The sequence below is a fragment of the Sycon ciliatum genome, chromosome 1 (genome assembly GCF_964019385.1).
Source record: "Sycon ciliatum chromosome 1, ocSycCili1.1, whole genome shotgun sequence".
Classification (NCBI taxonomy): domain Eukaryota; kingdom Metazoa; phylum Porifera; class Calcarea; order Leucosolenida; family Sycettidae; genus Sycon; species Sycon ciliatum.
This window is the reverse complement of record NC_088643.1, coordinates 68644285-68671508: the sequence shown is the minus strand read 5'-3', so window position 1 is coordinate 68671508 and position 27224 is coordinate 68644285. Positions and strand designations below refer to the sequence as shown.

The window sequence follows — 27224 nt, the reverse complement described above, 5'->3', positions numbered from 1 at the left end:
GGCCAGTGCTAGGCGGTGTAGAATCTTACTAATCTTAGAAAGCCTGGCCTGAGCCAACACGAGTGCTACGAACGCTTTGCATGTGCTATTACATGAGCTGGTCGAGTACAGGATAAGTATAGGAACCGTCCTACACCGCCGTTCTAGGTAGATCTACGCTCCTGCAATGCCTCGAGTTTATTTGGAAGTTGCAAATCCAGTGTACTATTAAATAAGTACTGAACGGCTGGTGCGATCGAGTATTCAATCTTGTTACGAGTATTTCTTGTGACTGTATATTACTGTAGTGTCACGCGTTACCAGGCATGGCAGTAGGCACTCACTTCTAGAGCAATTCCAATACGACACACACACACACCAGTTCGACTAGCAGTTTCATACAGTGCTGATCGCAGGTGACCAAGTAACGTGTGACTGGTCTGAGAGCCTTACAATTGTAGCGGTCGAATGGTACATGATGGCCACGTACATGTAGTCCTTAGAGCCTCTCTCAAGTTCGTCAGCAGTCGACCGTAGAACAACAACTAATCGAACCTGGAGCTCACTGCAACGACTACAGGGAAGCTTGTGTCACGGCAAACTTTAGCTGTTACAAGGTAGCCTAGAAAGTCATAGCCTAGACGAGCCGTGGAGTTGGAGCAGATACTTGAGCCCGTCAGTTATTATCCTTCACTGCGTGTCGTCTTCGTCACAACACAAGCAGCAAGCACCAGCAGCCGATGTACTGGGTGAACGTGTTGATAGTGTTCTGTGGTCACGCTCGAAGCCACCGTGACACAAGTATATACCTGAGAGGCGATTACTGGTGCGGACGCCCTCTTTCAAGCAAAACCTGGTCTCGACGGTAAGCGAAATAATTGCCAGTCTTGTAGCTACCGGAACGAACACACCAGTAACGCTCGTGTTCTACTTGTTGTTTTAAGCTGCTTGTCTTGTGTCTTAACACGCACCGTTCATCACAGATATCACCAACATAATAATATCCTATTCGAATTTGGCTTTTCTGGGACAGATGTATTGTCTTGACAGCCATACCAGGCTAGCTAGGCTCCATGGCACCCCCACGCCTACACTATTACAATGTACTTGGTGCGTGTTAGCGCTGCTCGAGCGCGATACGCATGTGCTTTGGCGTGTGTACAAACATGTACGAAAACGAATTACCACAACATCACTAGCCTTCATGACATGACAACCGGGCTTTGAGTCCCTTTCAACATCTTCTTGTGAAGACCCCAGCCACAGAATGGGAACGTTACAGTTCGAGTGCGAAAGCCTGCAGTCATGATCATGTAAATTGAAATTCATTTGCTAATGGATTAGTTCCTTCAGGCAAAGATCACCCTAGGTTCCATGGATATGATCCGTCAGGCTGTCAAGGCACAGGCTGATAGTAATAGAAGTCACAAGAACTCCGCGTCCATGCTTGATTGACCTGCACTAAGTTCATCGTGTTTCTGGTTGAAAGGCAAGAGTCCCATCTGCAACAGTTTGCCACCACCTCCATTATAGTTACACTACACAGTGCGATACCTCCCAAGCTGGTTGAGTCTCAGCACCATTGCATACCCGGTGGTAACGCGGACGTGCGAACTTTACTTTTTTACACTGTGCCTCTGTGCCCGTGGTACTAGTAGTAGGTAGGCAGAGATATCAAAAGGAACAATGCTTTCAAGTAATCGCGCGAGCTCTCATAATAAGATATTTCTTGTGTTCTTCACGAACTAACACATCAACGCTCATTCTTTCCCCGTCCTTTTTTCTTTTCTTTTTTTAAAGTGAAACAGTGTTTTTGAAGTATTTTCAGTTTACAATTTGTACCGTAATAACGTTAGTACCTTTATGAACTTGGCTTGCTAGTAATTCGAAGTGTTGATACAAGACCTTCCAGCGGCCCTTTCAGGTCGGTGTCGGCTTGTAGCTGCTGTGTGAGGATGTAGATGTATGCTGTTGAGGGAAGATCGACCGGCCAGGGAACGTCACATAAACCATCAGAGCGTCACAAGATCACCACTGAGCGATGATGCTTCACCGATTTGGCCTGCTGGCCTGATTCCGTAGCCAAGAGCGACCATGCTGCAGCAATAGTCCGCGTAGGCTTGCTAAAACCTGAGCATTGTCATTGTTCCTTCGCCGCTGCAGCTCAGCATCGCAGGCGTTCGTATCCAAGGCACAGATGGTCGCTGGATGCAATGTTGTATGATACACGATTGCACAGCTTTGCGCCTCACCTAGATACAGTAATTCCACACTCAGCCACAGCAAGTGAAGACAAGTGTGACGACGGAAGGTAGACCTGTTAGACGTAGCTGTGCCACGACACGAAGGAGACTGGGAAGCTGGGGTAGATGGACAGGCACTGAGGCAGTCAGCCCAACACTGCATGCGCACTGCTGACACAAGCGACAACCGATGAGTATTGAGTGCGCACGTGAAGACGGGCAAAATCCACAGTGGACTTAGTTACCCGTGAATGGTTGAAGTTAGTTCGCTGCCTCGTCCATGCTTCTTGTAGGGGCCATTGTTGGGCAGTAGTCTGTCACTGCGAATGTCTGGTCTCAGAGCATTTTCCTTGCTAGAAGAGAACGTTAGGTAAACTTCGCGAGGGTACACGGCTACGTTTCTAGTAATTTTAGTAGTAGTTGCTGAACCTTTGTAGTTGTACAGTGACCCTGTCACCATGCTATCCATTGGTGGGAGTAGAGCTGCTGCTGCTGCGGCTGCTGCTGCTGAGAAAGCCAAGGAAAGCAGCGCTGTGGCCACTGGCCCCGGAGGTCACACACACCAACAACACCCACAGCAGCAACAGCAGCAGCAAGCGGTCTTGACGCGAGAGCAGCTGAGAGATTTGAAGCAGATTGACACCATCCATCGCTGCCTGCACTTCGTGAATAGTCGTGGTGTGCCGCTGCACGGGGTGACCGCAGAGGGTAAGCCACTTCCGATGCATCTGTACTTCGCCATGCTGGACTCTTGTCCCGACTTGGCTGCACGACTAGATCACAGAAACATCAATTGTCCATCTCTCCTACTGAGTACTGTTACCAATTTCTACCCTTGCTTTCAACAAAGATACATGCTACCAAGACTCGAGTATTATTATAACCTCCATATACGCTTGATGCTACATTGTACATAGATCTACGGTGTACTCGCTTCGAAGCAACATAAATGATTGTACATAATCATAAGACAACTGCAGTACTCAACCTCCATTGTAATAATGACTAAAAAGGGAACTATGACTACATTCTATTCGTGAATATCTGCTGAGGTGTGAGGCACTATCTGTAGAGAGTATTCAATCTAGAGCATTCTGACAGTGACACGATACTATCGCTGCGACCGTGGCCCATCCTGACGGAAGACACCTACCACCACATCTAACAATGGCATTGTACTCAAATATTCCTCTTGCATTGAATGGAATATTGCACGGCATTGTATATCGAGGGAAATCGACGATTCACCGTGGTCCAGGGAGTTGCAATGTAATGAATGAAATTGTGAAATTGGCTGTCCGCAGCCCGGGCGGTGCATCAGGCTGCGCGAGGCTGATCTCATGTTCGTAGTCCAGGGTTCTTGCCGTGGAGGTAATGACGATTGTTACTTCGGTTCGGTTTCTACCGCCGAGGTCGAAAGCAAACGCCCAGCAGACTTGGCTTGAAAGTGAAAATTCTCACGAGTGCACGTTGTAGACAAACGTACAGTTAGTTACATTTGTAGTAGCGGGTGAGGCTGGGATTACAACGGAATATTATCCACCGACTCCGTTGGAGTTTCCCCGAGTAGGATGTTGTCTTCCGAGCGCCGCTGAACGACGTTAGTTTCAGGTGAGGAAGTCGAAGGCCCTTCAAAGCTAACGCAGTAACGGGAGTAGTGCTAGTGCTACACTGTCTGTAGATCTACAGTGTCGACGTCAGTAGTAGTACAGTAGGAATAGCGACCTGACTCAGTGACTGTGTCGGGTCAAAGTACAATAATAATTTACGTGTGCGCTTCATTTGGATTGTTGACGCTGTTCCTTTCGTGTACGCTTGGTTTCTTCGCTTTCCAGACGTGGTGAGTGGCAGCCTGGAGGACAAGCTACGTCTCTGCCATTCTCATCAGCTTGGCCGACCTATCGATAAACCGGAGGTAAGCATGCTGACGGAGTTACATCAGCCACGGGACGATTTGCATCGAGCGAGAGTAGCTATCATTCTGTTACTAACTATTAAAAAAGTAACTTAGTTCGATTTGCCGTGTTGTCACGGTAAGCACAAACGTGGTATTGGGTAGTACATTGCCAGCATTGATATCATAGGAAGCATCTAAGTAGAATACTAAGACTTAACTAGTTTGAGGGAAAGACACAAACGGCTAAGACTTAGTAAAATAAAAATCAACAACATAGTATGAGGAGGTGCGCTTCGCCGCAAACTAAGCTGCGTGCAGCTTCTGCTATTCGTTGTCCGCACAAGCGGCATGCCAACTAACTTCTGTTGAGTTCTGGATGGGGGACCTGTATTGATCATACGATGTCGATGGCTTCTGTCGTTCTCTTTGTAATGCTGGCGAATTGCTGGTATAGGAAGTCACGTCAACAATGAAGCCCATACAGCAATTCTTCAGCAGGGCAGATGCTGGACGAGGTGAGCTTATTATACTTCACAAGCAATAGCAATTGCTACAATTGGGTAAACAAGGAGATAATGACTATGCCAGGCGGCACTCAGTTCTCGCCTGTGTGCATACATAGGGTGCATGGCATCAGAAATTGTGCTTTATTTTTCATTTTTTTACGTTTCCTAGATTCTCCGACGATGCGTACGTACATGTCATGCATTGTACTACTTTAGTGACTGACCCCTTACTGGCCTTAGCCATACCTATGCTGACACATGTACTGGTCAGGCGCGTGGGAACGACTTTGGAGGTGGGGCGGCCATGGAAGGGGGGTCCGGGGGTCCTTCCCCGGGAAAAAATTTCAAAAATTAAAGCCAATTGCAAGCATTTCCGGGCATTTGGTGCCATTTCAGTGTACGGTAACTACAATGAAAGACTTTTGATTCTGCAAAAAACCAAGAAGATGCTACGATCGGGGACAAACATTACCCTCCCCCGGGAAAAAAATTCAAAAATTGAAGCCAATTGCAAGCATTCCCAGGCATTTGGTGCCATTTCAGTGTACATGGCCATATATATGGCCTTTTGATTCTGCAACAAACCACGATCGGGGACAAGGATTTGCCACGTTTGCGCTGAGATCATCGCGCTTTGTTGCAGTGTGCTAAAAAAAAAAAAAAAAAAAAAAAAACGGCCGAAAAAGTGGGGCGGCCATGGCCGCCCCGGCCGGTGCGGTTCCGACGCCCTTGCTGGTATCAAGAATACAATGTGTCCATGCCATACTGTAATAGCACTCTTATGAAGGTTCCAATTTGGGGTACTTTCTCGACCATACATGTCTACCCTACCACCTAAACCTACATACCATGGAATTTCATTCAGAGTTCCACATGCAGGTACTGATATAGTAAAGGTTAGTCGCCACCAAGGACAATATCGTTCAGTTTATGCTTCTGGCTATAAGGCTTGTGCCACTCTTTTGATCCCTGCCATCCATTAGACCGACACGTCGGCAGCAGTGCAGATGGAAAGAACAAAGATGATGTAAGTACATGTACATGTACCTTGACACCCAGGACAGGACTGCTATTGTTGAGCTTCAGCAGCATTCTCCCCTTCTCAACTTTACATTTTAAATAATGTTTCATGACTCTTGAGATTCCCTCCACAGGCACTTTTGTCAGCGGAAGGGTCAAGCAAATCAAATCAAAAAAATGAAAAAACCCCGTTATGATTCAATGTGGATCTGGCTCTATTGGCTATACTTCAGAAGTAGTTTGATGGGGTTTGGGATACAGTTTACTGGTCATAAGCCATACACTTTTGAAAATACTTGCACACCATAATTATTATCTGTGTGAGACAGAGGTTCAGTTGGACCCTTCTGTGACTTTCTAAGTTTCATGCCAAAGCAATCAGACACGCTCTGTGCTCTGCGAATCGAGCAAAGTCCTGGCAGCTCAGCACAACTGTTTTTACATACCGGTATGTAACTTTTAGGCAAGCCACACACCTGCGATAAGCCTCGCAGTCATTCCTCATGCAGGATTGAGTGTGCAACTTTTAGAGAGTGGACCGTACTGATCGTATACTTCAGTACAAAGTTTCTACTACAAACCATGTTTTGCTGAACCTTTGGGCCAGAATGTGCTTTTATTCCCGTAGCTATGCAGAAGACGTTACTTCAGTAACGTCTGGCGCTAGCCAGGGTCCACACAGCTTTAATTTCGTGTTTGTTTGTTTGTGTCACGCCTGGCGCTATCCCGTATCTGTCCCGTACCGTACCATCAAGAGAAGGAGTATGTATAGTAGCAGTATGTATAGCATTAAAAAAAAGCGGTCAGCACCATGAAATGAGAGACTGTAGAGGCCTGGCATAATATATGTATGCGAAGTGTACCGGGGGAATGCATGCAGGGCGATAGTGCAGTAACGTCTGGCGCTAGAAAGGGTCCACAAAACTTCGTGATGGATTTTGATGGATATATGAAAACGCTTAGAACAACTTTCCTTAGCCACGAGACTCACACAACTTTCCTTAGCCACGAGACTCACACAACTTTCCTTAGCCACGAGACTCACACAACTTTCCTTAGCCACGAGACTCACACAACTTTCCTTAGCCACGAGACTCACACAACTTTCCTTAGCCACGAGACTCACACAACTTTCCTTAGCCACGAGACTCACACAACTTTCCTTAGCCACGAGACTCACACAACTTTCCTTAGCCACGAGACTCACACAACTTTCCTTAGCCACGAGACTCACACAACTTTCCTTAGCCACGAGACTCACACAACTTTCCTTAGCCACGAGACTCACACAACTTTCCTTAGCCACGAGACTCACACAACTTTCCTTAGCCACGAGACTCACACAACTTTCCTTAGCCACGAGACTCACACAACTTTCCTTAGCCACGAGACTCACACAACTTTCCTTAGCCACGAGACTCACACAACTTTCCTTAGCCACGAGACTCACACAACTTTCCTTAGCCACGAGACTCACACAACTTTCCTTAGCCACGAGACTCACACAACTTTCCTTAGCCACGAGACTCACACAACTTTCCTTAGCCACGAGACTCACACAACTTTCCTTAGCCACGAGACTCACACAACTTTCCTTAGCCACGAGACTCACACAACTTTCCTTAGCCACGAGACTCACACAACTTTCCTTAGCCACGAGACTCACACAACTTTCCTTAGCCACGAGACTCACACAACTTTCCTTAGCCACGAGACTCACACAACTTTCCTTAGCCACGAGACTCACACAACTTTCCTTAGCCACGAGACTCACACAACTTTCCTTAGCCACGAGACTCACGTCGGACTGCGGACTTCTGAAAGAATCCATGGTCAATCAGCATTCGAATCTGGGCTTTGTGCAGGTTGAACAAGAACCTGAATTCAGAATTTTTTGATTGCGCCGTGCTATTGCGCCGTGCTATCGGAGCAGCTGCTTGTTCACTTGCTCATTGTGTAGGCTCACTGCTCCGTTCCAATGCTCTCTATCACTCTCAAACTCAGTGCTAGAGTAGTAGAGAGGCGAAGGTGCAGTTCTAATAACATGCATGATGAGCTAGGCAAAAAAAGCATAGCGTAGGGCCCTGAGCTTCCAAGCCCTCTCGTTTACTCGTGAGCTCCATTGCCAAAATGTACTAATCCCGGCGATGAACTCCATGAAGAGTACATACCCCCCCCCCCCCCCCCCAGATTGTGTGACACCGGTCTATGGGGTCTGTGACGGCAGAACTTCACATCATGTGACACATCTTTGTACATTATATGTATCCAATACATGATAGAATTATGTATAGAATATAAGCTGAGTCCCGAGTGTTTACGGTAAATAAAAACCCGGGGCAAAAAACCGAGGCGAAGCCGAGGTTTTTTGCCGAGGGTTTTTTCCCGTAAACACGAGGGCGGAGCTTATACTCTATTTAAATTATAGTATAAAATACCTCCAGTCATTTTCCTAAAAAGTGGTTTTTTATAGCACCAAGTTTTTTACAGTACCAGGTTTTTATAGCACCAGGTTTTTTTATATGAGTGATAACCAGAAATATTAACTGCTTTTTAGAACACGCAAATGACTGGAGGTTTATTATACTATAATTTAAAGGGTTTTACGCAATCCTGCTTTGGGTTCGACTCTCTGGTGGTCTCTTTGCATTGATTTCCAACGTAGCCTCTTTGAACCATGTCATGTTCTGCCGTTGCAGCACTGGGTGGAGGTTGTCTTGTACAGGCAGTTGCACAATCTTGGCGGTTATTGTACTCTTGATTGGATTCCCATGCACATACATAATTATAAACATACTCTAATTTCAGAAATTTCCGGTGCTCAATATTTTCGGTATGAGGGCAACAGGCTAGGTTAGGTGAACAGAAAATTTCGGTACAGAGAAACAGTTCCCTATTGTATTATGTGTGTTAGTGTTTGTTCGGTGTATTTTGAAATTTTAGGTATGAAACAGACGCACCGAAAGTACCGAAAATAAAAGTACACCGAAAATTTGTGAAATTACAGTAGTCCCCTGATGATTGCATTGAGCAAGAAACTCTGAGTGGCGACAATTCTGTACACCTCCGTTGTGCCGTTTGTGTCTAATTATAAACACATGTGCCACACTATTCGAGTACATAGTGCATTTCCAAAACATTGACACATAGTACTTTCATCACGGTCTTCTAGGCTTGGCTTGGACGAGCACAAGAAGTCCATACTGAACTGTTACTATGCAGGTTCCCTAACCTCTGTTTGTACATTATGCTGTAGTTGGGATGACGGGGGGGGGGGCATGCACATCGAAACCACGCCCTGTCAATGACCCGTTCTTTCTCAGTTTTTAACGACCACTCAACTCAGCAAAGAACAAAACAAAAACGAAGCACGACACACCAACGCTGATATGGCCCTCGCAAATCCCGTACCGTGCACGCAGGCACTGGGTTGCAACAGAAGAAAGATGCGCTGCAAGCGTGCCAAGCAGCGAGTGAGTACACAACGCGTACTAATGCTTGTCATGGCAACGGAAGATACAATTATGGAGATCGTATGGTTCGATCGTGAGCAGAGTACGAAAAAAAGAAAAAGAAAAAAAAGAAAATTCAAACTGTGCAACAGAAGCAGAAGAGGAAAACGAAAATGAACACTTGTCTTTCAGTGGAAGTGCTTCTGTCAAAGGGTGCTCGCACCCGACAGGGTACGCCCCTAGTCAGACAATACAAGGCAAACGAAATAGAAATTAGCTGAGTCACAGCGCGGGACTCTGAAACGAATCCGGTGAGTATGTAAATATTAATTGTTTCGTGCCTGCGGTACAACGTACGTAACAATTGCTCAAATTCATAACGTAATTTCAAACTAGCGCTCGTAGAATTGTAGTTCGAATGTGCCACTCGATTTTAGTAACAGCGACAAAGAGATACTCTTCTAATTTCTCTCCCTTCTCACTGTGCCGAAATTCACAGTGACCAAAAATACGAAAATTGATTATTGTTCTGAAAGAGGCAAAACAAGGAGCTACTCACAGAACAGCGTGCAAAGACGTACGATTGGCAACACTGAACTGCGTGGCTGGTACTCTGCGGCTGCTGCAGATAAAGCGGTGCATGCGTTGCTGTTGATGGGGTCCGTTTGCGGTGGCATGTGTGCTGGTGCGGTTGTCATGGCAACGGTCGGGAAGGGTTCGGCAGGTTCCCCCACACGCTGACCTCTGACCATTACAAAACGACTGTCCGGCTCTACTTTCACCCGTTCTCCATCATCTGCAGCCCTGGGCAACATAACCTGCGTGTCATCCTGGCGACCAAGAAACGGTGCATCTTGGAGCGCCGCACGCAGATCCCGAATTTCTCTCGTTTCCTCGTGCACTGACACCAGTGACGGCGTTGCCCCTCAGTCTCAGTGGCGATTGCTTGGGAGTCTGCCTCAGTGGTCGACGCTACCTTAACCAGGCTCGCTCTGCTGCTCCTGATCAGCACACTCCTTGCCAATTCCATGGCATCTGCATAATGGCCTTCCAGCTGTTTATAGGCAATTCACACGACAGGCACCTGCACGTTTTACAGGAAGTGATATACGAGAAAAGTGACTGTGACTGCTTCTGGAGACCAGCATGTCTCCTGGAGTCACTGTCCACTACCGCTTCCATAATCTCAATGATGACCTTCTTGGTCTCTGCGTACGCCATCGTCAAGTGGCTCCTCCATGCCTTTACATCCTCCAGGCACTGGGTTGCAACAGAAGAAAGATGCGCTGCAACTAATACTAATAGTAATACCAAGACTGCAAGAGTCCATGAATAGTTTATGCACTCTTTTTTGAGTCTTGGTAATACTTGCAAGCGTGCCAAGTAGCGAGTGACCACACAACGCTTACTAATGCTAGTCACGTCATGGCAACGGAAGATAAAAATTTGGAGATTGACCCGGCCGGCTGCGCGCGCATGGTTCGATCGTGAGAGTACGAAAAAAAGCACATTCAAACTGTGCAAACAGAAGCAGAAGAGGAAAACGAAAATGAACACTTGTCTTTCAGTGGAAGTGCTTCTGTCGAAGGGTGCTCGCACCCGACGGGGTGAGAGCGCCCCTTGTCAGACAATACAATTACAAGGCAAACGAAATAGAAATTAGCTGAGTCACAGCGCGGGACTCCGAAACGAATCCGGTGAGTATGTAAATATTTTAAATTGTTTCGTGCCTGCTGTACAACGTACGTAACAATTGCTCAAATCCTTAACGTAATTTCAAACTAGCGCTCGTAGAATTGTAGTTCGAATGTGCCACTCGATTATAGTAACAATGACAAAGAGATACTCTTCTAAACATATTGTGAATAATAACCGAACTAATGGTCCACAGCTGCATGCGTTTGTTGACATTGCCGTTGCAATGTACATGCAGGCAAGAACTGGAACATCGCAAAAGACATCATCTAAACCGCGCACCGGCAATCCACCTCCAAAAGAGTCACAGAAATCGGTAAGGATCCTACCAATATTTGTTTTAGACTTTTTTAGTACGGCTGAAACGATCGTGGATTTTCACGTATCGATTACTCTTTAGCTTAAAGGGGAAGTTAAGGCAAAAGTCAAAATTTCACCAGTTGTAGTCTTCGGGGTGCTGAGTCGAATGGTCTTGGTCCGAGAAAGCTGAGACGCTCCCTTCCTACTTGAATCCCAATCGAACTCGCGCACTTCCACCGAAACTGGGTGACTGCGCCCTACGAGATGGGGATTTGTATGCAAAATGTCACTAAAAGCGCCATTTCGTTCTTATAAAAGCACGGATGACCGCGATTGGCCCATATGTTGTAGTCTTTTGGACGCTGAGTCGACTGGTTTCGGTCCGAAAAGGCTGCGATGCAGCGTTCGCCCCTAATTCCCAATCGAACATGGTTGAACAAGCGGTCACGTGCTCCTGCGTACACCAGTCACCTGGTCACCGTGCCTGCAGGGTACAACTTACTAGCCTGTTTTGACCTTTTTTGAGTGCAGTCCTGTCACTCGAGTCGAACCTTGGTGTGAAAGTTGTCGCCTGCTGGCGTGGTGACCAGGTGATTTTGGCACCCAGGAGCACGTGGCCGCTTCTTCAACCATGTTCGATTGGGAATAAAGGAGGAACGCTGCATCGCAGCCTTTTCGGACCAAAACCAGTCGACTCAGCGTCCAAAAGACTACAACATATGGGCCAATCGTGGTCATCCGTGCTTTTATAAGAACGAAATGGCGCTTTTAGTGACATTTTGCATACAAATCCCCATCTCGTAGGGCGCAGTCACCCAGTTTCGGTGGAAGTGCGCGAGTTCGATTGGGATTCAAGTAGGAAGGGAGCGTCTCAGCTTTCTCGGACCAAGACCATTCGACTCAGCACCCCGAAGACTACAACTGGTGAAATTTTAATTTTTGCCTTAACTTCCCCTTTAACGATCGAGTAATCGATTATAATCGTTATCAAATAGAGTCATAATTCTGTGCAAACATTACTCTGTTTCCACAAACTATGCCTTCATAATGCCAACAAATCTGCATTAGTGAAAGGGTAGCTCCGAAACATGGCAGTTTTGAAGTCAATTTAACCTCAGAACACGAACCATACCCCTGGCAACTGCATACTCCCAGCGGAAACTGATTCAAACTTCACAAAACGAGGGTTTACAGTACTTTCTGGACACAAATTTAAAAAACGCAAAATAATCGTAATCGGTAATCTAAACGATTGCTCGATCGTTAGAGTTATCAAACGAGTTCTCGATTATTCGGTATAATCGTTTCAGCCCTATTTTTTAGTCCTTGCCGAAGAGTTTGAATCGTTGGGAAGTGACCAACTCTCATTGTGTGACAACGAGAATGGTGGATGCCGTCCAAGTACATGCCACATTGTGGGATTGGAAAGAATGGCTCTCCTTCAGCACACAAAAAGACAATGTTCAATTCCACCCATCAATGGGGATGCGTCTGGCTGCGGCCACACAAAATCGATTCAGCTGGAAAAATTGCTCGTGTTTCCATAGCAATGGTTGAGTTTGGGGCTTCCAGGCACTTTCAGCCATTTTGAAAGCACAGAACACTTGGGCTTTATCATTTCTGGAGTATTGTATAGTACTGGGTCTACTCCCATCAAAAAGCACTCTTTTTCCATAGATAACCTCAAGACACTCGGTAGTGTGACTGCTCCATTCAGCACAATGTGAACAGGGTTTGCTTGATGTGACCATGGCTTCACAAAAACAAGTTCTAACACTCAATCTGGTGTTGGCTGCAAGATCATTAAAAGTGATCCCTGTTCCACTGAGTAGTCTGCCCTTCACATCATAGGAGCATGGGCATGAGCAGGATCATGCGCGCCACTCACCAGTATACTTATTGTTGATGGCTAACTGGCTGCTTCTCTGTCAACTGTTTAGAAACTCAGCCCAGCAGGCTTCTTGCTGAACAAGAAGAATGCCATGCCAATGGACAATCTGGAGGCCCATGCAACATTGTCCCCAATTGAAGAACGTCTTCAAACCATGAAGGTGAGCCGGATGCAGACGTCATCACTTGAAAGCAGCCCCTTGCCTTCTTTATTCTGGCCATAGATGCATTGCAAGCATAGCCAGGCTGTGTTTTGATAATATGCCCGCAGTCATCTGGTTGCATCGAACTTGCACAATCCTGACACGTTTGAAACAAATTGGACAATTTTGTTTAGTGGAGATAAGTAATATGCACAGCGAACATGAACTCAAGCTTCAAGACATTCCCCCAGACTTACCACCAGTGCATGTTTACAAGAGTCCATAAACAAGAGTATGCAACTGTGATCTCGTTTCTATGGGCCAGATGCGCGGCGCGCTGCCTTCATTACAGCATTCAGCTGCAGTCCGCGCACTGCGGAAAATCAAACACGGCACTTTCCCTCTGGTTTGAAATGAACTTTCGTACGGAACTGGAGTTCATGCGCCAGAATTTAGAGATCGCGTAGGTACTGGAACGAATCAAGCAAAAACGGATGGGCTCGTACGATAAATTGTGAGTTTGAATGCATGCTTTCAGAGCGTGATGAAGGCAAGTTACGTAATGAAGGCAGTGCGCCGCGCACTGACCCATGACCATAGTTGCATACTCTTGTTTATGCACTCTTGATGTTTATTATCAGACTCCACTGTAATTGGATCCACAAGTAACGTTTCAGCTATTCTGTTTACATCTTTTCCAGACAAAGAAAACTGCACAGCAACACATCTATACGGATAGCAGAGAAAGGGCTGCAAAAGCCATCGCTGCTTCACCCATTACCGTTCAACAGCAGTCACAACAGCAGCAACAGCAACAACAACTGCAGCAACAACAACAAGCCTCCAAGGAGAGCAAAGCTGGCTGGAGGAGTCGAAGCCTGCCCACCAGGGCGTCGGGTCGACCTTATCCACCGAGTGGGGAGCACTTGTCTTTCAACTGGAGTCCACAGCTCATGGGACATGGAGCACCAGGGCCTACCTCAAAGTAAGTATCTAGGTAGGCAAATGAACACTGGGAACACACAAAGAGAACCAAAATACTTGTGGGACTCTGAGTTTCCCGCTCAGCTCAGGCAATCCTCACCTAACAGTAACTGTTATTGATGGCTGATCAGGCTGATCAGCCATCAGCCTGATCAGGCTGATCAGGCTGATCAGGCTGATGGCTGATCAGGCTGAAGCACCGTAAGTCTTGTTAGTGTTAATGTGAAGCTCGAAATCACACGAAGAACTTTGCTTTCTCTGCTCCCAGCGTGTGAAGTGCTCTTCACGAAGCGTGCATCAAGCACTATTGTAGCGACAACTCCTACCCGTGTGTTGTTGGTATACTTACAGCTATTCACAACAGATCTATCAGCCCAACGCCAACATGCAATGCAAATGAAACACACTACTCTGTCACCGCTGTCATTCTAACACCACATGCATGTGTAACATTGTCTTGCTTGTGCACAGCAGCCCCACAACTGGTCCCGAGATGCCGCCCAAGGGATCTTCAGTCGCCGGTAGTACGCCGAAATCCTCGGCCAGCACGCTGCAGGCCAGGGAACGCAGTTACCAGCAGCAGCAATACCCATCCAGCCCAAACATACCTAAGCACATCAAGGTCAGCACAGCGCACCAACTCGGAGACAAAAACCATGCCAAGAAGAAACCCAACGAGCCGTACTATGCCGAACTGTACCCCGATCCGCAGGACCAGCTGAGCCCGAATCGCACACAAGCTGTACAGATAACATACCCGGCACGGCGAGGTACCTCAATCTCAAACGGAAAGATCAACGAAATGCCGTCGGCCAAGGATATGTCAAAGCTTCACACTCTGCCCGCAAAGGTTAATGGTGCCTTCGCCCGTGGAGAGTACAGCGTGGTCCACAAGAAAACACCAAAGGAGGTGAAGCGGCAAAGGAAGACAATGATGGATGACGATTGTGACTCAGCCTCACCGCCGCCTCCTCCCCCTACCAGGAGAGTTGAAGAGGACACCGCCATGACCATCACCACCGCAGCAGTAGCATCAGCAGTAGTGAGTACAGCGTCAGCAGACACGCCGCATGAAGAAGGCAGCAGTAGTGTTGTTATCAAAGCCCCGGAGGACAACACGGCAGTATTCAATCCAATTCAGCCACCGCGTGACACAAGTACAAATAGTGAAAATGAAGACGAAACTACATCCGGCATGGGTACTTCACCCAGATCAGCATTCGAACCAATCAACAAGAATGGCCGCATATTGAGGACGACAAGCCTGCCTGCTGGACCCAGACCAAACATTCACACCCGACATGGTAAGGTGCGAAAAGAGATGTGAGTTTAATATCGGTGATCAAATAGGCAGTGCCTCGCGTGGTGTAACTTTGTCGTCATACATGGCTTAGTGCATGTCAATCGACTCGCATGAGGCTCAAACCCGCAACCTGTGGTTTCCACAAAAATGAAAAGCACTGGACTGACCATAAGTCCGCGCATGGTAATGGTATAATTATTTTTAAATTACCCCTACTTTCAAAGATGTACTAACTTTCGTAAACCGGAATAGTGGGATGGTCCAAAATCGTGATTGAAAATCAGATCATGGAATCGGATTCAGGTATGGTTTGGACATGAAAGAATGAACCAATTATGTTGCTACCAAAATTGGTTGGGAACTTGTGACATGGCATGAGGGTCTAATATGGATCCAGGATGAGATAATAACATGGATGTGTATGAGGGTGTGGATGCAACAAATGAGATGTGGCACTTGTCCCAAGTCAGGCAATGGCGCGTACTACTTGAAGTAGTTACATGTACTAGTATTCTCTTGCCCTGCCAGCGGGCATCACATTCTACCACTTGGGACACTTAGTAGATGAGAGACACAACAACACCAACAACAGATGTAGCAGTCTGGCTTCAGGGAAGGCCAAGGCTCGATAGAACCAGTTTACATTCCCTGCAAAAACTCCAGAAAATACCTACGATCCTGGAACTGCATGCCATTACTACAGGGCATCAGTCTGACTTGCAGCTTGGTGTATCCTTTGATTTCTGTAAATCCAGTGCAATGTCCTATAGCTGATTATCATCCTTCAAAGGAAATGGTCAGCACCCTCTTGCAGAAGGTAAGTGAATACAAAGGCAAGCTGCATGCGAAGGGAAGGCACGTCATGTGATCATGCCATTTCACACACCATGGTGGATGTGTTCGGTTGTGTGCAGTGTCGGCCACCAGTCGGGAATGGTACACTCTGGAGAGGGTGTGCACGAAAGGACGTGTGTGGACACGCGTATCCTAAGCCTTGTCCCACATAGTTCTATGACAGTACATTCTTCAAGCGAGCTACAATTCACGCTGCTTACTGAAAAGGGTCATTGCCCCGATGCATTCTCAATAAGCCCAGCAGAGCATAACAAGTTTGAGTGAGTGTGAGCAGTGTGAGCAGTGTGTGAGCAGTGTGTGAGCAGTGTGTGAGCAGTGTGTGAGCAGTGTGTGAGCAGTGTGTGAGCAGTGTGAGCAGTGTGTGAGCAGTGTGAGCAGTGTGAACTACACTGTTACTTTTAAAGGATCCATGCCAATGTTAGAAACGAAACAGCAGAAAACGTCCAACCTATCGTGGGTACAAGTTCTCCTGCTTCGCAAGTAAACCCCCAGAGTCAGGAGCAAGGTAAAACGTATGATGATCCCATAGTCCGTACATGACAGTGCCGGCGTTGGAATCGGTCACTGAGTCATGGTCTCATTCTATTTTTCTGGGTTTCCTCTCTTTCTGTGGCTCTCCCATCTATAACCTTTTCCTTCCTTTTTCTCCAGTTCTAATTCTATTATACCTTTTCACTGATGGTCCTTTATCACTGTCTTTTTCTCGCAAAAAATACCGTAAGGAAGGCTTTTTATTGTGTTTTGCCCGTGAAAGAGGCCTGTTCACACTTTTTTTTTTAAATAGTATGTAATTTGTTACACAGATACTACAAACAAACCACATCTAATACCACGGAGATGTCAGAGATAGCAATGAATAAAATAAATTGTGCACTCATAACCATGTACATGTATAAAACAATAATTATTATTAAAATGGTTATGAGTGCACAATCAGTTTTATTCCCGTAGCTATGCAAAAGACGTTACTTCAGTGACGTCTGGCGCTAGCCAGGGTCCACACAGCTTCAATTCCGTGTTTGTTTGTTTGTGTCATCGGCATGCCTGGCGCTATCTCGTACCGTGCCATCAAAGACATCAATACGGTGTTGTACGGTATAAGGGTGTCGTAAAGCATGTTGTACAGCAGTACGATGAAATTGTGTGAGAAACCAGCGACCGCTCGGGAACGATGAACATAACAAGTCTTATTGTGAGTGAGAGTCAGGCCAAGCTTCTGAAGATCAGTAGCGAGTGCTATCCCCAGCATTATGTTAGCATTACAAAAGCATAGACAGGATGCGTATTATAGGAGACCCAAGTTGCTGAAGATCAGTAGTCATTGCTGATAACGTGCAGAAAAGCTAAATCCGCAGCCTCTTTTGCCGTCGGACAGGATATAGGATGCGTATTATAGGAGACTGTAAAGTTATGTAATGTGCTCCACAGGCAACCGTGCATTCGGCCGTCAGCAACAGTTAAGCACAAGCACACTATCAAGGCAAGGAAATTATTGTATTATTGTATTGTATCGTATTGTATGGAATACAATTTTACCTCATTGGCTCAGCAGGTCAATGTATTACTACAAAAAGGCCAGAAAATCCGATCATGAGGGGCAGTTCTAATAACATGCATGATGAGCTAGGCAAAAAACATAGCGTAGGGCCCTGAGCTTCCAAGCTCTCTCGTTCATTGCTATTTTACGACTATTGTCTCCTCGTAGGTTATTGAAATATGTCAGAGAGCGTATTGTTACTGGTCTAGTGGTTGCAACCGTACTCCGCGGTCAACAGTGTTCACTGTACTGCTGTGTTGTGCTCTGATTGAAGATTGCAACCATAGAGAGTCAACAAGAGAAGACAATGGAGACGATTGTGGCTGAACGAGACCATCTACGCTCAGCTCTTCAGACTGAGACGCTCCTCCTGAGGAATGTATGTAAGCAATGTAAGTGAGGAACAAACCTATCGGCACTTGAACCAGTGTAGTAGTATACTGGGTAAGGTGTCATTAGTGACAAATCTGTACTGCACTCACCAGCTGGATATACAGTAGAGTGGCGTGCCCAAGAGCGTTGTTTCCAAGGGATTAACCTAGGATGTTCCTACCTTTTAGCAATCTTGCAGCGTTCTTATAGCACGGCCTTCGAAACAATTCGTAATGGATCACACTTCGAAGTACAATGTATGTATCCCCAGAGGTACCAGAAAATCAAAACGCCGTTCTTAATCTGAGGCTGTGGCGTTCTTAGCATTTCAGGCTGGACGTTCTTGGGCTCCACATTCTTCGGCGCGCCTCTACTATAGTATTTGTTCTCATGCCACTACACGTACAACTTTGAGAGAAAAGAAGACGGTCATACGCTAAAGACTTTTAAAAGTATATTATGCTGGAGCACCTCACTAATCCTCCTGGTGTTCTCTGCGGAACGTCTGTTGCTCTCCAGATGCCAGGAATGACAGGAGGCAGAAAATTCAGCGGAGGTGAGTTCCAACGACGCATTCCACTTCTGCTGTGCATAGATGATGTAACCGTGCTACCGGGCACATGGTGCACTGAAGAATGAACAGGCCAGAATCTCACCAAGTACAGTATAATATAGTACATGTACACCCATGTGTACAAGGTGACTCAACTTCCTTTACCTGGATGATAGCACCGTATTTCCTCAATTAACTTATAAGTCGCACCCCCATGTTCAGGTTTCAGCTATACTTTTTCAATATTATTCACATACGAGTAGGATGTCACACTCGATTGTAAGTCGCACCCCCTGTCCTTTGCCCTCTATCGCAAAAAGGTGCGACTTATATTGGAGGAAATACAGAAGACGAAAGAAAGGAACAGCCAGCGTTGGTCTACAAATCTGTTCTTCGGCACCAGACAGTACTACTGTATGATTCTGGCCTGCTGTAGGCCTGCTGTAGTATAATAGGGGCAGGTAATGCTGACAGCCTACTCAACACAAGTTACTGATCAGAAAAAATATTCGTCTGGATTTTAATTTCGTCTTTTTCGTCCAAGGAGCTTCTGGAATAAATTAAATGACGGACTAATGTCGGTTTGTCCAGCTTTTCAATACACTCTTATGATCCATGGACGAAATATACAACCAGACGAACTCCCTATCTTTGGAGTTGGACGAAATTATTGACCGATGAAATTTCTGCTTGTACAGTATGGTGTGGCAGAAGACATTTTTGGTGCAGATAAAGTGAATGTCAGTAGGCAGCATATGTTACCAAACTGCTCCAATAAAGTGCTGCTGAAACCTAGTAACGAGAACTCTTTAACATGTGTGTACTGAAGTGCTGTGTGTGTGTGCGTGTGTGTGTGTGTGTGTGTGTGTGTGCGCGCGCGTGCGTGTGTGTATGTATGTGTATGTGCACGTGGTTCAGGAAAATGGAAGACCAGATCCAAGCACTGCAGAGCCAGATAGTATCCATCGCCAGACATACAGCATACTTTGTCAGCAGGCTAGAGGAGCAAACGAGCAGTGGCAGCGGCAGTGGTGCCACCATATTGGACATGCCGGCGGCCACCATATTGGACATGCCAGCGGAGGAAGAGGATCCGGCTGACGGTGTACCAAACACGTTCTCCACGGAAGAAATGGTGCGCCACTGCATGGGCGGCAGCAGCGGGTTAGCTATGCCCACTGTCAATGAGGATAACCTGTGCAGTGCCGTGTCGTTACCAAGCTTGTGCTCACAGACACCTTCACCTCGACCACACACTGTGAACGAGCAGGTGCAGAAAGCCACCTCCGAAGAATCGCTACTGTACGAACGCCAGCATGAAACCAGCATGGAGCCAACACAACCAGAGACCAGTGAGGTGGATGAAGAGCCACCTTACGAGCACAATGACTGCAGCAATGTGGAAACAAGGGAGGACGATGCATGCGAGCATTACGACCAACAGCTAGGCGACTCGTATGATCTGTCTCAGGAGCTTACAGATATCCGACACGTCTTCTCACACCTAGAGGTAATGCGCTGGAAGCATGCAGTTAATGATAACAGCACAGTGTGTGCCACAGTACAGCATTGGACACTATACAGCCAATTCATAAAGCAATGGTGAAAGGAAAATTCAACACTTGAAAACAGAACGCAGAGAATTCGAGCAATGGGGCAAAGACACTTTTCAAGTTCCTCTAAAGCTCCAACTGGTAGAGAAAATATCAGCCTTGTATAGAAAGCAGTATAACGGCTAGCATAGTAGCCCCCCTGCACAAGATGAACAGTTTAGCAGCGAGAGACTACAGCGAGTCACGGTCACGACAAATACAAACATAATGTTGGTATGGGAGATTCATTACGCAAGTTGATCCTTTCATGCACCTGAAACACTTAGAGATATCATGCCAGTATTTAAACTGTTAGGGTGTCATGCAGTGTAACCCGGACTGTGCCAGGCTCCACTGTAGTGTGGCCAAGGATATGCTCAGGCTGCTGCTGCCTAGCTTGCTCAGGGAGACAAGTGAACGCACGTGTACTAATCACTGTTGCTCGTTGTGTTGTTGACACTGTGTATGGCTGGATAGAAGTTCAACTTCGGTGACAATCGAAGGCACAGCCTGTCATTATCGGACATGATCGGTGAGGAGGATACAGCAGGCTGTGATCATCACGACCAGCAATATACAGATGACGAGTACCTGCTGCAGCACGTCAGTGATGTCAGGTCGCCGCCTGAGCAGCCGCAGCGCTACAACGAGCGCAACATCGACCTGGCCATCAGGTTCTCAGAGCAGACTCAAGGCCCGATTACTCCGCAGCACGTCGACTCTGATGATTTTCTGTCTCCCCAGCGGCACACAGCAAGTCATGCTGGTGCTGCAATCAGAGACCCAAGCGCATCCAGTGTCAGCTCCGAGACATGGACATCGCCAAACCGTCTGGTCAAAGTCAAAAAGTAAGCCACCTCGTCATTATCGGTGTGTGAAAAGACCTCTGATGTGGTGCACCATGCACATTCACAAACTATGAAATGGGGTTTGGACAAGTTCAGCATTCCCTAGCTTTTGTGAACGCATTTACCAGTGGTGTCCAAACAGAAGGGCGAGTGCAGAAATCTACAATTGCCCCAACATATTTACCCTCTGATCAAATGCAAGTATTGATATCTCAAAGTAAAGAAAGTAGTACGAACTATTACCTTGAGCTAGTCCTTAATTTTGCACACTTTCATATCAATTGTTTTCGAGACATGGACAGTAAAGGAGAACATGCTCCCCAGTTTGACCACACCACGTTAATCCCCAACTGTTTATTAAAAATAGATTCGTTACTCCTGTATCCTGCCTGTATTACTACTTGTTCCTCTCAGATTCTTTGGCCAGGAGCCGCCTCAACTGCTCCGAAATGTCTTGAAGAGCATTCAGTGTGAGGTAAGTCCATGCTAAATGCAACACAGTGACACTGTCCAAGATTAATTTTAGCTAAGCCTAATACAAGGTGCTGCATTCCACGAACACATACAACATCACTATGACTTGTAGCGACTGCCCTGCAAACATACATTCATTATTAGATTTTCTACATAATAGGTAGTCCAACTGTACATAGTCGAAGATGATTTTTTTTATTGCTATGAGCCACCCTCTTGTCTGATAGTCAAGACTTCACGGCAAATAATAAAAATTATGTGCTTGGTTCTGTACGTTATCCGCCCCAGCACTTGGCAAAGAAATTTGAGAAGCGAAACATCGGAATTCTTGAGCTACCACTACTAACTGAGAAGCAGCTGAAGGACATGAAAATCCCAAAGACACCTCGCCAACGCATTCTCAACCAAGCACGGAAAATGCAAGCTGGACTCGAACAATAGAACCGCTTCACTTTGTCACAAACAGCCCATCAACTGGCTTCACTCTCAAGCTATGGATTCACATCGAAGTTTCTCTCCATTCCTATCCAACGCTAGCAATTCCGACCCCATGTTGAATACTACACATTGTATGCTACCCTAGGTGTATTTCGTCAAAATACCAGATATATTATATACAAGTATATACAGTCGTGTTGACTGGCATTATGCTACACAGACCTGAAGTTTCAGTTTTTTTTTTTAGTATCTAACTTTACCCAGAGGAGCAAGGACAAGTCAATTATTTCCCAGGATATCATACAAATAATCCGTGCTATTTCTAACAGTGACTCTACTGGCAAGCATATTTGATTTCAGCAAGAATGAGCACCATTATTATAGCTTAGCAATGTACGCATACCTGTATGCTGTGCATCACTGAGACGACGGGATTCGCACAGATCTGTGTGATCAACTCAGGCAGTCTCCCATGATGTGTGGGGTTGCAGAGTCATTGCAATCTGTTCAGGGAGGCCACAGTTACAGTGACAACAAGCCTGCTATGGTTTACTATCTAACCATTTATAGAAGGCTGTGCTCTTTAAGCCATACATGTTAAAACACGATTGAATTCCATCAACTCTCACACTTGGCACACTTGGCCACCAAAGCCATTGTTTATCCACCCGTACATGGAAAGCGCCAATTAGGCATACCTTTGCTGTGATGTCTGAGGTGCGATGACATCACTCCGAGCTTCTATCATCAGAAGGACACCCCAGACCACGCCACCACTCCCCTTATTCATGGCTCACACATGACGGGTTTTACGTGGCTCTAGTAAAAAAATAAATAAAAACACTAAGCAGCATCTAACTTTTTTTCGTGGCCCGTTACGCATACTACACAGTTACTGTCAGTAACTCATACAGAATCACTTGCTGCATCGCCTCTAACTGTCATACATGCATTTAGGGAGCCTGGGCTTACAGAATCCGTCAACGGTTTCACAAGGTACTCAAAGACCAGACAATGAACGTGGGCATCAGGTCTTACCACGGGTATTCGCAACATGGTAAAACTGACTACTATCTGCGGCATTCTCCACACGCTACGCATGAAGGAAGTTGTATACAGCTGATGCCAGCTTCTGTCCTACAAGAGGCGTGAAATCCTGACCAGAAAAGCAATAATGCACAAGAGAACGAAACGAAAAGCAAAGGTAAACTGATCGGCAAGCAGTGAGCACAATTTTTCAGGACACAAGTCAAATTCCACACGGTGACAGCTATAGCATCGCTATTGTCCTGCACACCAAGTGTGCCCAAAGAGCAGCCATACAGGCACACACCATACAAAGAGCAGCCATACAGTCACACACCATACAAAGAGCAGCCATACAGGCACACACCATCATGGCATTGCCAAAGAGCAGCCATACAGGCACACACCATCATGGCATCGATAATGCTCTCTGCGGATAACTGTTGAAAACTCACAACGAAACTGCACCAATATAGCTACAGTGAAGTTTTCAAAATCATGCAACTGCATCAATACATTACAGTACCATATTAAAGTAAAGCTTTGAAAGTAACCCACACTTCTTATACTTTCTTTCTACGCCATGGCTGGCAAACGCCCCCTCCTCATCTATATTGGCACTGATTCATCTTTAGCCACTGGAAGGTGTAATAATAATAACAAGTTTGTACCACCCCCCCCCCCCCCCCCCACACACACACACGGCCTCCTCCTTCCGCAAACCTAGGTACCTAGTTTTTTTGCACTAGACCGAACACAGTGGAACACAGTGGAACATACCTGCTTTGACGCTTTACATAGCGCACTGTAGTTTCTGAACTTGACGAGGAGAGACTTAGCTTTGACACGGCCAAGACCAGGAACAGTGCATAGACCCTTCAGCAACGCGTCGTCCCACGCCACCTTGTCATTTGTTGATTCTTCCAGCGGGTTGACCTTGCTATGGGATGCTGCTTTCCGCACCTAATGCCGCAACACCAGGACACAAGCACAATCTTCGTCAAAAGAGGATATGCATGTTTCCAGCCACACACTGCCACACCATGGCCAATGAAAAGTAGCAGGATAGTAGGTTAGAGAGAAAAACCCAACTCAACAACACACACACACACACAGGTAGGGACTGAATCTCACCATTGTCGCCAGAATGCGCCCAGCATCATCCGGACACGAAACAGGAACGACATTCAGCGAACAGTTGAGGACAGCCTGCTGCTGAAGCTGATCAAAGTAGGTAGCTGAGAGACTTGTGCGCTCTGCCAACACCACGCCGTTTAGACCCATCTGTGCAGCGGTCAATGAAAGAGGATAAAACGTACGAATGCTAGAGAAACACGCAACTACATGTACACATACTCCGATACACCGGCAAGTACATGCTATGACCTACATGAAGTGCGTACGGCTGCATGTAACAGTACACATGCACTTTATACCTCCACCCCTCTCCTCCTTCCCCTCTCATCCATAACCACACACAGATCACCCCAAAACACACAACCAGACAGAGAAAACCAGCTTGCCGGTATGACATATGGAAGCATGAAGTTGCTCAAACCTTTTGCAGCCGCGTAAACTTTTGCTCGCACTTCTCACAGTCCACAAGGTCAGCTTCAGTCAGGTATAAGACAGCAGCTCCGCCGGATGGGTAGAAGTCCACAGGAGAGAGCGATGCATCAAGAATGACAGACACCTGGCCTGGATACAACGCACAGTCGCACAATGTTCGCTTACCTCATGACACATGCCCAAATCCACAAGGCCAGCAACGGCAAAAAAACTACAAATCTTGATTTTTCGCCATAGGGCATGTGAGAATCATGATCTCCTCGCAGTAATGCTCATTTTAACTCAAGTCTGCCCATGCCCACTTCAATTCTGATGATGGTTATTTCCTAACCGAAACGTGGAATACTTTCTTCCTTGATGAATTTGTGAAATGCAATGATTCAGTGCAACCCAGTGGTGCTGACGGCCCTTTCCAAATCATGGTAGTTTGAGGCAATAGGGGTGAGTCATTCTGAAGCTTCATAACTCAATGAGAAATGTTGCATAGACATGCTCTTTGCACGTGCCCTCAGCACTGCCAGTTCACAACTCACTATCAATTTCAACAACGTTTCGGCAAATCGCCATCGCCAGGTTGCAATATTCGGCTCAAAACTTCTCATGACTCAACCACCAAATGGTCTCTTCGCTGCAGAACTTCGACAACATTCACCAGATCTCCGTGCCTTCGCGAGGCTGGCAACACTCACCAAGCAGTTTTTCTTTGTAGCAAAGAGATCACTTTGTGTATGATTGTTGGGGAAACGGGTCTGATATGAAAATGACTGTAGTGGGATTTAAGAGTGCATGGGAAGCTTTCAAAGCACTCTTTTTTTCGTTTCCTTTTCAAAACACAATGCAGCTGACTGGTCTCTACTCAGACTGAGTACCTTGCTTCTTGGACTGGATTGACATTCTCAAAAGGCGGAATGACTATTAAATAATTTAAATACAACAAGCTATGTAACGTTAGACACAACAACTTGTGCTAGATAAACGCACATGCACATACACTTTGAAACTTTTAAAACTGCCACCTAAAGGTGATGAGGGCAGACTTAATAATAATAATAACAATAACAAACACAGTTCGCATGTCGCCCAAATGAAACATATGGGGTTAACGCATCTGTCTGCAGGAATAAGTTCGGTGAAACATTCGAATCTCACATATAATTGATAGCAGCTAGTAGTAGGGGCTAGCTGGACAGATCCAGCGGACATGGGAAGGTTGAGATCCAGTAAAATCAAAATTAAAAGTCATGCAGAGTCAGTACATCTGTTTGCAATATCCAGCCAAACTTTCCAATCGCTGCCCAACTGTTCTGCTTCTTGCAGGGATATGTTGATCAATTTTAGATATTTGACTTTTCAAGGAGTGAACATCGAACGTTCCAGCTCTGCACGAAGGTTCTCGTTTCCAGTGTAGCCCGAAAATTGAAACAGAAGCCCCTACTGCCCGTACTCTCTCTACCATCTAACTTAGTTCCTGCCTAGAGAACAAAGACACTCGCCGGAGCGAGAGCTGACGGGAGTTCAACCCGCCATCCAATCCGCCGGAGCGTTGATTGAGGGCAGACTCTAACGACATTTTCATTTTTAACAGAAGGTCTAGGTGAGTAAGCCATGGTTTGGTGGTTGAAACAAAATTGTTTAAAAATTAGTTTACATGATTGTATAAATAACTGCCGGTTGTGGCTAAAATACTTTCACACACCTCTTAGACTTGACAATATCTCGTGCCCTCTCCATTTCTCGTCGGCCAGTAGATGTCCTGGGGGAGGTGCATTGGCACATTGACGGGATAAGGTGGACCCTTGCGACCGCTGCATCATCCTTCGAACCACTGTACGCAGCTGATATTATAATTGTTGTGATTTGACAAAGCTGGAAAGTAACTAAGTTGAGGAAAGTTACGATCTTCTTAGCTCTGCCTTCAACAGGTAATGGCAGAAATGTTGATCAATTCTAGTAGGACCTTTTCAATGGTTTGAGGACATCCTAAACCTAGGGATGATTCGACCTTGGAGAAAGAGTATCACTTATCCCTGAGAAAACAAATCTACCACAAGATGATCACTGTACACCACCTATACTTTTTAAGAACGAAACAGCATGCTGTCCGCAGATTGAGTATTTTCATTGCTAGATTGTGTGATCGATGGAATCACGAAGGATTCAAACTCAGCGCCAAAAAATATTTTGCGAAAGAATTGAAAGTAAGTAATTAGTTAGTTCGAGATGGATACAGCGATCTACGTCACGTGTTACGTCATGTGGCAGGTCTGGAGGCGCCTAGGCAAAGTTAAAGCCCGATTTTGCCAGGGAAACTTCGATATTTTGCCGCAAATTTTTGCTCGCTCATCGTCGATATTTTGCTTTCATTTTGCCAGGTCACTCGATATTTTGCTCCCTTTTTGCTCCAATGCAAGGCTAAATTTGGGTCACGTGTAGGAAAACTGACCGAAAGTGGGTCACGTGTTGGCAAAATGAGAAAAAATGAGTCACGTGTTGGCAAAAATGTACGAAAATGAGTCACATGCACCGTATAAGTGTAACATTTCCCATT

General features: G+C 46.1%; 2 protein-coding genes across 5 annotated transcripts; one reads left to right on the top strand and one right to left on the bottom strand.

The window, feature by feature from the left end:
• Nucleotides 1-89: 89 nt before the first annotated feature.
• Nucleotides 90-22542, top strand: LOC135805104 (uncharacterized). 4 transcript variants are annotated; one of them, XM_065319103.1, is made up of 15 exons: nt 90-844; nt 4058-4137; nt 4574-4634; nt 5609-5652; nt 11031-11108; nt 13033-13143; nt 13827-14110; nt 14581-15413; nt 16168-16229; nt 18079-18196; nt 18696-18732; nt 19648-20239; nt 20799-21169; nt 21584-21644; nt 21932-22542. In XM_065319103.1, exons 3-15 carry the CDS (start codon nt 4589-4591, stop codon nt 22082-22084), a joined length of 2790 nt encoding a protein of 929 aa, XP_065175175.1. In that variant the 5' UTR covers nt 90-844; nt 4058-4137; nt 4574-4588; the 3' UTR covers nt 22085-22542. The 4 variants fall into 4 exon arrangements, with proteins under 4 accessions (XP_065175175.1, XP_065175173.1, XP_065175174.1 ...); XM_065319101.1 differs by lacking the exon at nt 90-844 and adding an exon at nt 1923-2930 and having other exon boundaries at nt 14584-15413; XM_065319102.1 differs by lacking the exon at nt 90-844 and adding an exon at nt 1923-2930 and having other exon boundaries at nt 18079-18187.
• LOC135805105 (Fanconi anemia core complex-associated protein 24-like) lies at nt 20188-26743 on the bottom strand. Its single transcript, XM_065319104.1, has 6 exons — nt 26373-26743; nt 24666-24805; nt 24242-24391; nt 23888-24070; nt 23120-23237; nt 20188-21152 (listed from the first exon to the last, which is right to left on the bottom strand). Exons 1-5 carry the CDS (start codon nt 26488-26490, stop codon nt 23175-23177), a joined length of 654 nt encoding a protein of 217 aa, XP_065175176.1. The 5' UTR covers nt 26491-26743; the 3' UTR covers nt 20188-21152; nt 23120-23174.
• Between the last annotated feature and the right edge of the window lie 481 nt (nt 26744-27224).

What these genes read in the sequence shown, in the direction of transcription:
- LOC135805104 (XM_065319100.1), top strand. Translation starts at nt 2,681, where the DNA reads ATGCTATCCATTGGTGGGAGTAGAGCTGCTGCTGCTGCGGCTGCTGCT. An exon ending in CGTCTGGTCAAAGTCAAAAA is followed by an intron (nt 21,170 to 21,583) that starts GTAAGCCACCTC and finishes TGTTCCTCTCAG; the next exon opens with ATTCTTTGGCCAGGAGCCGC. An exon ending in TGAAGAGCATTCAGTGTGAG is followed by an intron (nt 21,645 to 21,931) that starts GTAAGTCCATGC and finishes TATCCGCCCCAG; the next exon opens with CACTTGGCAAAGAAATTTGA.
- LOC135805105 (XM_065319104.1), bottom strand. Translation starts at nt 26,490, where the DNA reads ATGATGCAGCGGTCGCAAGGGTCCACCTTATCCCGTCAATGTGCCAAT. An exon ending in GATATTGTCAAGTCTAAGAG is followed by an intron (nt 24,806 to 26,372) that starts GTGTGTGAAAGT and finishes CGTTGTATCCAG; the next exon opens with GCCAGGTGTCTGTCATTCTT. An exon ending in TATGTAAAGCGTCAAAGCAG is followed by an intron (nt 23,238 to 23,887) that starts GTATGTTCCACT and finishes TTTTCTGGTCAG; the next exon opens with GATTTCACGCCTCTTGTAGG.